At 39.4% G+C, this 12,707-nt stretch overlaps 2 protein-coding genes across 3 annotated transcripts; both read right to left on the bottom strand.

Annotated features, from left to right (window-relative positions):
• Positions 1-4,602, bottom strand: LOC117477513 (sodium-dependent neutral amino acid transporter B(0)AT1-like). 2 transcript variants are annotated; one of them, XM_034124184.1, is made up of 12 exons: positions 4,401-4,602; positions 3,146-3,286; positions 2,928-3,065; positions 2,660-2,841; positions 2,447-2,557; positions 2,257-2,369; positions 2,013-2,141; positions 1,174-1,330; positions 890-1,094; positions 624-783; positions 349-511; positions 1-167 (listed from the first exon to the last, which is right to left on the bottom strand). In XM_034124184.1, exons 1-12 carry the CDS (start codon positions 4,594-4,596, stop codon positions 21-23), a joined length of 1,842 nt encoding a protein of 613 aa, XP_033980075.1. In that variant the 5' UTR covers positions 4,597-4,602; the 3' UTR covers positions 1-20. The 2 variants fall into 2 exon arrangements, with proteins under 2 accessions (XP_033980075.1, XP_033980074.1); XM_034124183.1 differs by lacking the exon at positions 1,174-1,330 and having other exon boundaries at positions 890-990; positions 4,401-4,596.
• A 312-nt stretch (positions 4,603-4,914) lies between these two features.
• Positions 4,915-12,707, bottom strand: LOC117477507 (sodium-dependent neutral amino acid transporter B(0)AT1-like). Its single transcript, XM_034124175.1, has 12 exons — positions 12,248-12,707; positions 11,453-11,593; positions 10,746-10,883; positions 10,448-10,629; positions 10,211-10,321; positions 9,193-9,305; positions 8,979-9,107; positions 8,733-8,889; positions 8,421-8,625; positions 8,142-8,301; positions 6,972-7,134; positions 4,915-6,346 (listed from the first exon to the last, which is right to left on the bottom strand). Exons 1-12 carry the CDS (start codon positions 12,444-12,446, stop codon positions 6,137-6,139), a joined length of 1,908 nt encoding a protein of 635 aa, XP_033980066.1. The 5' UTR covers positions 12,447-12,707; the 3' UTR covers positions 4,915-6,136.

Below are 12,707 nucleotides of genomic sequence, written 5' to 3'. Positions count from 1 at the left end.
TCGGACTTTAAAACAGTGTTTTATTCATTTTTTTTCGTGCAGCAAACAAAGACAAATCTACATAATGCATACACAGGCACTGCCAGACTGGGAACTCCTGCCAACAGAAAGATGATCACGTATATCCAAGAAGGGTAGGGTACTGAAGCCAGAGACGGGAACTTCTCCTGTTAACCACAAAACATTATGATTTAGCCCATTTGGTATGCAATGAATATCCAAATGATGTAAGTATGATTGACCAAAGTCAGTTTGATTATGATATACCGTATCATTGAGAAACAACATTTACTTGAAGATATTGAGCATGTGAGATAGAGTGGCTGATCACAGAACTTGTCTACTTACAGAGTCGGGATCCCAAACTGAGTACGTGAGCGCTTCTTGGACTTGTGTCACCAGGTAGAAAACTAAAATAACCAGCACAATTAGAGGACTGGTGAACCTCCATGAAATCTGCCAAAAGATAGAGGGCTTGTATCCAACCATGAACTCAAAGTCCTCATTGAACCTGCCACATAAGAGGGTTTTAGTTAGTTTTGAATTGAGTCATGAAATCAATCCTGTATCATTGGATTGCGATAGTTTACCCATCTCCTGCTAGAATATGTTGAATCACTGACCTGTCAATGCCGTAGATGTATACAACAGCTATCATCTCAAACAATCCAATGGTCAGAAGTGGAACAGATCCAGCAAAGTTGTCAAAGAGAGTTACCCAATAAAGCCCTGAATTCTGGGCAAACAGGAGACAGATGATGAAGGCTGTGGCACATGTTAAACCTGAAACATACATACACAAAAACAAGCTTGTGTTAAAACATAAACCAGGGACGAATACCAAAAGTGTTTTATCCAAGTATATAAAAAATCTTTGAAACCAAGTTACCTGTCAGTACTTCATGGGGCCAATTTTTAGGGAATACATTCAGATCTTTCAGTGGGACCACCACTCCTTCGATGTTGCCAAACAGGGTCGAGAGGCCTAAGCTGAAAAGCATGACGAAAAGGAGTACGGACCAGATTTGAGAACCAGGCATCTTGGTTATCGCTTCTGTGAACACGATGAAGGCCAGACCTGTTCCCTCCACTCCCTGCACAAACACAAGGAAGTCATAATGCATGTAGGAGCAAATAACTGGCACTATGGCAGATATTCATCAATATAGTCACCTCACTAAGAAGTGTCTGCATGTCACAAGTTTTGATGTCCAATCCAAGAACAATATCAGGATAAGAGCTGTTGAGACTATTAAAGGCCTCCTCATAGTTGCTTGTGGTGATGTTGTCTTCAGGGAGCTCAAATTTATTTAATAATTTCTCGATGTTACTATAGGAAAAAAAGTCACAGATTAGCACATTTGTATTGTACATGAGAATATTAATTCAGATGTGTCTATCTTACTACATTATTTAGGTGTTGTTGGGGAAATATTTTCCAAGGCCCATAACTTTGACCCAGTTTATCAGTTCATACTGTCCTGACTGAGCACAGGCACCTGCAACCTTGGCTGCTGTGCTCTCAGTGTTTTGTCTCCTTGTTCCTGCCTGTTGGCGTCAGCTGATAGAGGTGTTATGATTCTATCTTGTTATGCACAATGTTGATTATTCTCTCAGAACTAGCTAAATACATGGGTCTGGGATAGAGTTCTTCAGAATTGATTGTGGCATCTCAACCGTGTGGTCAGACCACGGCCCGTGATAGGTCTTGGGAATTCTCCGGCCGAAGCTCCAAATAAACCGTGTCAGTGTTTACCATCAAAAGCTCCAGTTCTCCTCGTGTCTCTTTGAGTCCTGACTCCCAATTGCTTCAGAAGTTTCCCCCACAGATGTCAACTAGTAAAGTGAAGAGTCCATACTACAAGTGTAAAGGGACCCTTACCTTTTGTGACTCAAATGTCCACAATCTAACCGATACAATTGTGACGGCTTCAAAGTAAAAGCAAGGTAGAATATACTTGTAGGACTTCTCATTTATAAAAACCTTGAAACCGAGGCATGTGACTACTCACTCACTGATACAGGTATCATATTTTTCAGTTGCTCTGAAGCCAATGATGGAGTAAGTAACTGTTGCAGCATACACTGAGGTGAGGCTAGTCACGACCGACAGGATCACAGCATCTTGCACGCAGTTGTTGCTTGGGAAAGGAAATAAGCAAAATAAATACATTAGCTTCGGTTCAATCAAAGTGTGCAAAATGAGACTTGAACTTTAAATTAAGAATCATCACATGTCCTCTAAATGTGTCTTACTGAACAGGGTTGTAGCTTGAGAAGGAGATGAGGCCTCCCCATCCCAAACCAAAGGCATAAAAGACCTGGGCACCTGCATCCAGCCAAGTGGATGGTTTTATCAACTCATTCACCTGCAAAGGAGAGGCACACATTTGAATGCGTCTCTGAGTTATGAGATTAAACGTTCCTATGAAGATTTGAAACATACGTCTGGTGTGAAGAGGAATTTTAATCCACTCATGGCACCTTTTAGAGTCAGTCCCCGGATCAGGAAGATGCCCAGCACTATGTAAGGCAAGATGGCTGTGACGTACACGGCCTGATGTCAATGACAAGGAAACATGGAATTATTGATATTTGGCAAAAGTAGTGGAGTAGATGGGTCTTGGCTACAGTTTGAGTTTCTTTAAGTTCAACAAACCTTGCCTGCTGTGCTGATGCCCCTTATGCAGCAGATTGCCACAATTGTCCAGGCAGTTAACAGGCAGAGTACTATCGGCCAGTTGATTCCTCCAGAGTCAGCTATAGAGGTGGTACTATTCAAAGTCACTCGGTAGAAATAATAATCAACAGTGGAGCTCTGTTGACACTCTGGTACAAATCCTATAGGGGCAACAAATACAAAAACAATTATGAATTGTGGATGCTCTCTGTGTGCATATGTGGGCTGAAACTGTATGTATACACACCTGTCCCATTTTCATTAAGAGGACACTGGGTCCAAGGCAGCGGGTTTTGAAAGGAATTGAAGAGATACCAAATGATCCAGGCTACTAGGGTGTTGTAATAAAGTCCAACCAATAAGGACACCAGCATTGATGCTATACCTAAGGGACAACATCATTACTTATGATTCTCTCAGGAAGCCAAATACTTGTTGATAACTTCTGTGTTGTTTTTAACTTACCAACACCAGTCAGATAAGGGTTGATGGACCTCCACACTCCCACACTGCCTTTCCTGAGACGCTGACCAATGGCAAACTCCAGCAACAAGAGAGGCATTCCTTCCAGCACCATCAGGATCAGGTAGGGAATCAGAAAGGCACCTAAAACATTTCATGTGGTTGGGAGGTTGGACATTTATGATTAGATGCATGAAGTACAGCTTGAGTACAGGCAATGTTGCTATTGTCATGCATAAACATTGGATTGGTTGGATTTTATTGATTTGTTGTTTAGGCTAAATTAAGTTCAAGTTGTCTGATTAACAAAAGTGAGTGGCCCATATCCAGGGGCGGACTGGCCATCGGGACGTTCGGGACGATGTGGGCCGGTCGGATAAGTCACTAGCACCCCCCCCCCCCCCCCCCCCCCGTTAGTAATTTACCGAAGTGGGCCGGTCGAGAGTCCCGGGCTGATTTGTAGTCCCAGTCCGCCCCTGCCCATATCACTATGCAGATATCTGCTGCATTTCAAGGTATTATGCCTGTGTAAGTAGAGTGTTGCTGATAACAAAATCCTTATGGGCCTTCTATGGGTTGAACAGAAGTTAGGTATTAACTACTGAATACTCTTTAAGGTTACACATCTGTTGTTATAAGATGCTATAAGTGTATGACTTTAATTGTTTTAAGTTTTCTTTATACAATGCACAACACATTAAACACTTACAGCAGACTAAAGTATAACATTGATTTATATCCATAAGGATTGTTTTCCCTTTGCTGTAAAGCTGCTTCTACTTTAAGCGTATGAATGTCTTTGAAACCTGTCCCACTTCCTGTGTCTAACAGTGAACCTTTTAACACTACACTTTTGAAAACAACAACACATACACACAGATGTATGCAGTATGAAGGAATTCTTAGCATTCATTTTCAACTCAAGCCAATAAAGAGCTCTGTCTTTAGCTCAGGCCAAAGGTCTTTCTACCGAAGACGTCTTACTTTTGAGAATCATTAATGTACAGCAACTTGAAGGAGCTTTAGGACACTTAGTCTTCTGTGAATGGCTTATTTAACTTTCCTTTTAGCTTTAGGTCGGTAGCCTTTTGCAGGACCAGTTATTTTGTTATAATTATATTGTTAACTTATCAGTTTAGATAAACACAGATACATCGAACAATGCCTTTTATTCCCATTATATCACAATAAATTGACCCTCGGTACCTTTTCCCCACTCTAATCTGTCAAACATTAATTCCACAGTTTTCGGTCTTACCTCCTCCATGACTTTGACACAAGTAAGGGAATCGCCACACGTTGCCGAGCCCAATGCAGAAGCCCACACAGGTTAAGATGTACTGGGTTTTGTTGTCCCACTTGGGCCTGTCGTCCTCCTCCTTATCCATCCTGTCCAGATCCTCATAGCTAGGGATCCGGAGATCCAGTCCGGGGTTAGGAAGTACCAGCCTCATGCTTACCACATGTGCACTGAACCAGAGAAGTAGAGTCTACTGTGTTTGACGCATTTGTGAGTGGTTAGGGTGCATGTGATACACAGTAGCACTTAGCAATGTTGAAACAGGTTTATGATCTTTTACTTTATCTGTTGTTGGCCATAAATTAGCCAGTGAGTTCACTCTCTTTACTTTGAGCTTTATGTACTTTTAAGTAATATGTACATTTCAAATGTCCAACATTTCATGCCATTCTGCAAGATTTAAAACAATGATTGTTTATATTACAGGTGAGAAAAGATCATTCAAATACTTTGATAATTTGTAACTCCAGTGTTTATTTTTAAGTGCTTTATTTACACTCCTTGTCGATGAATATAGGGGATATCAAACCAGAGATTTCATTTGTTACAACTGTTGCCAGGAGGATCCTTAAGAGCGTCTGTAAACTCATTAAGTTCTGCATGATTTATTTTAATAGCATATAAGTTCTCTTAAGTCTCAACTGCTGAAAGGATTATTAACAGATCATAACCTGACAGTTTATGGCAGTTTAAGTGCAGTAATAAACTGAAACTTAAAAATGCTTTACAATAGCCCTCTACAATAAGTACAACAAGTCAACAGTGTTATAAGTTCTCTTAAATCTCAACTGCTGAAAGGATTATTAACAGATCATAACCTGACAGTTTATGGCAGTTTAAGTGCAGTAATAAACTGAAACTTAAAAATGCTTTACAATAGCCCTCTACAATAAGTACAACAAGACAACAGTGTTATAAAAAGCTCTTTTGCCATTTCGCTTTAAATATCTAAAACATACCTGCATATTGTTTACATTCTAACATAAAACATTATAATTTGTATATTAGACAATTAGATTAAGTAAACTCACATTTATCAAAAGAGTAGCTAGACCTTTTTGGGCACAGAGAGTTAGATTTGAAAACCATCATGTTTTCTGTTAGCTAAATGTGAATAGCTACAGCCAATAGCAGGTTAGCTTAGCTTTGTTTAAAACGTGGAAACAGGGACATAGCTAGCCAGTCTCAACTGCTTCTTTTTTTGTAAATATTTAGAAAATAGGATATAGCCAGGCTTGCTGTTTCCCTTTGCCTGAGCCTCTATGCTAAGCTAAGTTAAGCTAAATGGCTACTAGCTGTATATTTTATATTTAGAGCACAAACTGGTAGGCCTATCCATCTTTTCATCTAACTCTTAGCAAGAAAGCAAATAGGCGCCCAAAATATCCAACTACTCCTTTATTTTACAACACCCACTTACAGGTCAAACATGATATAGCCAGAAACCAATATCACAGTAGTACGAAAAGTTAGCAGCAATTATTATTTTCTCCAAAATTATATTATTTTACAGATTCCGATTCACCCTCTGCTTTTCACAGATAAAAGTCAGAAGTCATTAGAGTGCTCTTCTGTGATTGTACTAACCCATGAGAAAGACAACGTATGTAAGCATAATACACAAATAACAGCACCACAAGTCCATATTCATGTTACTATTAAATATTCTGTTATTCAATGTAAGTAAAAGATATCTACATCTTCATTTTGTCATTCATTTCTACTTTGGCAGAGATAGTGTCCACTGTGCCATCACTGTAGTCCTCCTTTTTGCAGCATTTATTCTGGATGAATTTGTAGAGGGCGAATCCTGGGACAGCTAAACTGGGAATTCCAGCCAGGATGAAGATGATGACGTTGATCCAGGCGGGAAACGGACGTGCTTCAAGGGTTGGGAAATCAACCTATATGGTAAGAGTAATACAATAAATGTACAGAAACGTATGAGGTCTGAAATTACAAAGGTGGGTTTCTATCACCATAAATTTTAAAGTTATTTTAAGATAACACATTTAAAAAACATCTTTAAAGGTCCCCTATTATACTGTTTTTCATCCATATATTATAGGTCTCAGATATATACAAAACATGTCTCTGAAGTGTTTGGCTCAAACAGATCATTGTAGCATCCCATAATCCCCTCTGTTTCAGCCCTGTTTCAAAAGTGCTGATTCTCTGTCTGTTACTTTAGATGAAAAGAAGGAGCCACTCCCCACGCCCCTCTGAGAGATATTTGGTTAAAAAGAACACAATGGTGCTCTAGGAGGAGATTCAGGTGATAAGGTGGGGGGGGGGGGTTACCTTGGTTGGTGATTGGCTAATGGTTACACAAGCCAAAAAATCGTTATGACATCATAAAGTGGCCAAAATCCGATCAGCTCATGTTCAGACAGGTTTTTATATAAATTGATCAGGACAAAAAGAGAGAGAATCTTTTTTCCTGAAACTTTCAGAATCTCTTTACACAGAGGGGACACATGTTGATGTATAAAAGACATGAAAAAGTGGAATTTTGATGAGCACACTTACCGCCTCCTGGTCCCACACCAAATATGTGAGACTCTTAGTGATTTGGGTTACAAAGTAGAAAATCAAGATGACGACCATAATGAGTGGACTGACCACCCTCCACGTCACCTGCCAGAAAAGATTGGGTTTGTGGCCGATCATAAACTCAATGTCCTCGTTAAACCTGTAGGAAGCAATAAGAGGGAGACATAATGTCAGCTTAGAGTGTATGAAGTCATCCATGGTTGATAACCTTGAACTTTTATGAGTTACAATGAAGCAGCCTGTGGGTCTCTGTGTGTGTTTTACATGTTGAAGCTAAACAAGGAAATACAAACTCCACTCTGTTACTTAAATAACTTTTTGTTCTTACGTAACAGAAAGACTACAAGCAGGGGAGAAAATAAAGCAATATTTTTTACATATTAAACAATATTACTTATAAGCCACATTTTTTACTGCATACATCGACAATGTTATTGAAACATTTATTTTCAACATTCCTTAGTGTCGCTACATCTTAAGACAAACTGTAGTTTGTAATGTCTCCTACTGTATGAGGACTGTTCTTTATCTCTGTTCCAAGGTCAGAATTCAATACCAATTTCTTGCTTTGTTTCAACTTCACAAAGAATTGTCTAACTGAGTATTTGATTATTTGTATTTGATACCCTCATTGGCAATAACAATAATTGATCGTGTCCACTGATAGCACCATAAATTGCCCATCACTTGCAATCACTATCTCAAGGTCCGATTCCCTAAAGATATTACGCTAATGATATAACAGTGCCAACATGGCCATAAAGTTTTGCAGCTGAACTCGATTTGCTATTTTTGAATCTGATTGCAAACATGTGGCAAAGTGTAAATGTTGTCTTTGCGCCAAGAACTCCGTTGGCAGAGAAAAAGAGAAACAATACATTTTAAATGAGCTAGCTACAAGTCCTGACCAACGAGGCGCTGGGGCATTTCTCAGAACTTCAGTCAGGGAATTTTAATCTGAAAAACGTGTAATATCGTATGATCAGAGGAAAGTCTGCATGTGACACCCCTTAAACAACGAACATTTGATCTAGGGAAAACATTGCTGCGAAAATATAATGTTAAAAAAGGTCTCCTTAAGGTGTCATATTTGGAGGCTAGAGCTTGGATACATATACACTTCCAGCCACGCAAGCAAATACTCACCTATCTACGCCGTAGATGTACATCACAGCAATCATTTCACATAACCCGATGACCAGCAGTGGGATAGAGCCAGCAAAGCTGTCAAAAAGAGCTAGCCAGTAGTTTCCAGATTGCTGGGTAAAGATCAGTCCACAAGCGCAAGAGATTAAGCAAGTCAGACCTGAAATAAAACAATACAAAGAAGTGGGTTCAACCTTTCTGTAAAGTTCTTCAATCAACATCCTAACCCTATCAAAATGAAAAATAATCGTATATTTATTAGGACATTTGGGAATTTACCAGTGAAAACTTCTTTGGGCCAAGATTTAGGCAGTATGTTGAGGTCCTGCAAAGGAACCACCACTCCTTCTATGTTCCCAAACATAGTCGAGAGACCAAGGCAGAACAGCATGACAAAGAAGAGGACAGCCCATATAGGAGAAACAGGCATTTTGATGATGGCCTCTGTGAACACGATGAAGGCTAGACCTGTTCCCTCCACGCCCTGAAGGAGAACACCAAATATTTAAAACATTGTCCCTCTGCTAACTCACTGAGGTCAGATAAAAAAAGTCTATATTCTAATGTCAAATATTCTATATATCTACTGACCTGACTGAGGAAAGTCTGCATGTCACAAGTCTGTAATTGCAATCCTTGAATGATGTCTGGATTTGTCTGGTTGAATCGGGACAGAACCTGATCGTAGTTGCCTTCTGTGATGTTGTTTTCAGGATAGTTAAAGGCATTCATCAGCTTCAAGATGTTGCTAAAGAAAAAAGCACAACGAGATAAGTTCAGTCCTAGTAACTCTAAATATATCTTAAGGCTGCTTTTTTTGTTCAATTGAAAACTTACTCTGATGTGCAATCGTCAAATTTCTCCGTGGCCCTAAAGCCGATGATGGAGTAGATGACAGTGGCGGAGTACACAGAGGTGCAGCCATTGATGATCGAGATGAGAACGGCATCTTGCTCACAGTTGTTGCTAAAAGGCAAAAATGGGGTCATGTGAGGGGAGAAGTTCATAAGAAGGTTCATTATATGATGTGTAGTTTAGGCAGTATACTCACTGAATAGAGTTGTAACTGGAGAAAGAGATAAGACCTCCAAAGGCCAAAGAGAAGGAGTAGAAAACTTGAGCACCAGCATCCAACCAGGTCGATGGATTCATTAACTCATCTACCTTAAAGAGAGAACAAAATACCTTAATAAAACGTTTAATTAAGCCAAGATTTCTATAGTAATTATTTCCTTTTTAGATATCTGAACTGTGAGCAAACAATCCTACGCACCTACTGTCCTGGACTTTGTTCATAATTAATATGTGACGCACAATAAAATCTCCTTCATGTGAGATCATAAAAAGTTAATGGACGATTAATCAATTGCTAAACAACATACACTCAGAGATGTTTTTAAGTATTTTGAACCAAGTCAAAATCAAGCTAGACTTTCAGCAATGCTAGTATGGAAATTATAAGAGAAGAATAATAATAATAATAATAATACATGGGACTTGTATAGCGCTTTTCAGGAAACTCAAAGACGCTTTCAAGAATGGCCTAAATCACATCAAATACTTGTTTTTTTCACATGGCAAGATCCAGTTGCCAAATGAATCAAATCATAGCGTCAAATGCTAATGAAGGTATATCTTCTTGTCTAACACTTGGCAAGGGTGGTGTAAACTCATCTCTAATCGTCATATTATTTAACTTTTGCAGAATACCCCAGCTATATCCATGCCTTTTTGTGTAGTAGTGTCTGGTAGCGTTTTGGTTAGGTTTAGGCAACAAAATGACCTGGTTAGGTTTTAAAAAAGATTACAATTTGAGTTAGAATAAGTTATTAACGTATCACGGTGACATAGCTTCAGTGAAAATGATTTAGCTTTTGATTTGACACGGGACATGACTTCTGGTTGCAGATGGGTATATATTGGAGTCAGTTAAGCCCAGTGTCTTTCATACAGATGCTCAAGGGTGCAAATCACTTAATCAGCGTCACTTAATCCAAATTGTTTTGACATTTTTTACGCTATATTAGTTATTCTGACAATTGTATGTTTTTCGTTACAGCAGTGCTTACATCTGGTATGAAGAGGAACTTAATCCCCTCTATAGATCCTTTCAGAGTCAGTCCTCTGATGAGGAAGATGGTGAGGACCACGTATGGCAAAGTTGAGGTGATGTAAACAGCCTGAGAAAAGACAAAAAAGAAGATATGATCCTAATACATACCTTTTTTATATGGGATTGAACACATAAGCACATAAGCTGGCATCAATCTTGCATCAAACATTCAGATGTAATGTCATATTCAAACCTTTCCAGTGGTCTCGATGCCCCGGATGCAGCAGACATAAAGCAAAGTCCAGGCAGCCACCAGGGATAGCACCATCCACCACTGTAAACCTCCTGACTCATCGATAGCTGTTGAAGTGTTCAGAGTCTCTCTGTACCAGAAGTAGTCAACAGAGGTGCTTCGAGCACACTCTTCCACCAGACCTGCCAGATAAGCAGACAGCAATGGTCAGATCAAGCGGCCTTGGAAAGACATGTTACAGCAGATGTTGCTTTTTTAAGATTATTTCTGACTGTTGTCTCGATGTATGAACGCATACCTGTCCTGTTAGCATTTAGAGGACATTGGCTCCAGGGCAAAGGACTTTGGAAGGAGTTGAAGAGATACCACATGATCCAGGCCATGATGGTGTTGTAGTACATGCCCACCAGAAATGAGACAAGCAAGGATGCAATACCTATAACAAAAAGAAACAATTAGAGTTGTGGTGTTTTTAGTTTAGTAATTATCTGTGAGGATGCTCACAATAGCAATGCTGACAAGCTTATATTTGGCAGTAAAGTGTTCAATGTTTCATACATGTAAGCATGCTACAATTCGTTTATTGGCTCTAAACAGTTGACGATAATGAGAATAACATTAGTTTTAAGGGATTGGGTCTTAAATCACACTGTTGAACACAATGACATTTGGATTTGATGATGGCATTAGATATGAAAAAAGGATCAGCAAAGTGATCATAATTCTTCCTGTGGGGTGGCATGCATGTCTGTGCCAAAGTTCATGGATATAATACAACCACAAATTATTGTATACCTACTGTATATAATAAAACCACAAATCTTAACCTCATGGTGATGATGAAAGGATTCATCCTCTGGGGACCATGAATGCCTCAATTTGAGAGTAAATCCATTAAGTAATTGTGTAGATATTTAATTTGGGAACGGTTGATGGATCGACATATCTGTCATCCATTGAGCACCACAATCTAATGTGCATGTTTCTTCAATTTATTTTACCCACCAACTCCAGTCAGGCATGGATGGATTGATCTCCACACCCCCACGCTGCCCTTCCTCAGGCGCTGACCGATGGCAAACTCCAGGTGCAGCAGTGGGATGCCCTCCAGGACCACCAGGATAAGAAACGGGATCATAAATGCTCCTAAAATGTCAACATTGACATCGTTATAATGAGTTACCAATGTGACAAGTCAAGTCATTTAATCAGTTTCAACTTTAATGAAGGTAAGCAAATAAAACTGTACCCATAAAGACACCTATAAACCTTTAGTACCATATAAACCATTAATAGGAGTATCACTATTACATAGCGATCAAGTTTGAGAGAGAAAACGTAAGTAATTCAAGCAACAGTTGATATTACCAAAGATAAGTTGGTAGACTATTTTAAATATTCATTCATTCATTCATAACTTTGGAAAACTCAGTCTAGAAAGAAACAAGCTTTTTTTTTTAGAGAGCAGGATTAAACAGCTTACTGCTAAAAAATATATATTTGTAAAACTCTGACAGAACCTTATACAGTGCACAAGGTCTACAAAACTCTGTTAACCCACCATAAAAAAGATACTTCGTTTCAAGCTTTCAACATGAGTTTTACTTAAAATAAATGTTCAATAGGGTCAGTTAATGTGTGACAAAACCATGGGTGTTAAGTGCTACTGTAGGTTACATTTTGACCAAGTTTTTGAAAATCCTCAGTTACTGAAAACAGGTAAAGGCACATAAAGATCCTATAATAATTCATGCACACTGCTGGTTTTCTTGAAACTATAACGGAGAACAATCAGCCTACCTCCTCCATGGCTCTGACACAGGTAAGGGAACCTCCACACGTTGCCAAGTCCCACACAGAAGCCCACACAGGTGAGCAGGTACTGGGTTTTGTTGTCCCATTTGGGCCTGTCCCCTGCCTCCTCCTTCTCCATCCTCTCCAATTCTGCATGAGACGGGATTCGGTCATCCAGTCCCGGGTTTGGAAACTTCAGCTTCATTGTGTCTTCTTTTCAAATTCACTGGACTCAGAAAATCCGTTGTGTCTCCCTTTGGTAAGTAGCTGTTGGTTTTGCTACTTCCCTACAAGCCTTCGAGGTGCTGCGTCCTTTCTGGTATATTCTCCTCTGTGAAAACTGTTGCTGATTCTTGTTGAACTGTCTCTCTCTCTGATCCCTTCACCTCTACTGTATCCTGGGAAAGACCACTGAGGTATTAACTGCGACCTATGGCACCTGAACCGAAGTTATCAGTAGCTCACT

Source organism: Trematomus bernacchii, unplaced genomic scaffold, assembly GCF_902827165.1.
Source record: "Trematomus bernacchii unplaced genomic scaffold, fTreBer1.1, whole genome shotgun sequence".
NCBI lineage: Eukaryota > Metazoa > Chordata > Actinopteri > Perciformes > Nototheniidae > Trematomus > Trematomus bernacchii.
The sequence above is the reverse complement of the archived record's forward strand: the minus strand, read 5'-3'. Positions and strand labels throughout refer to the sequence as shown.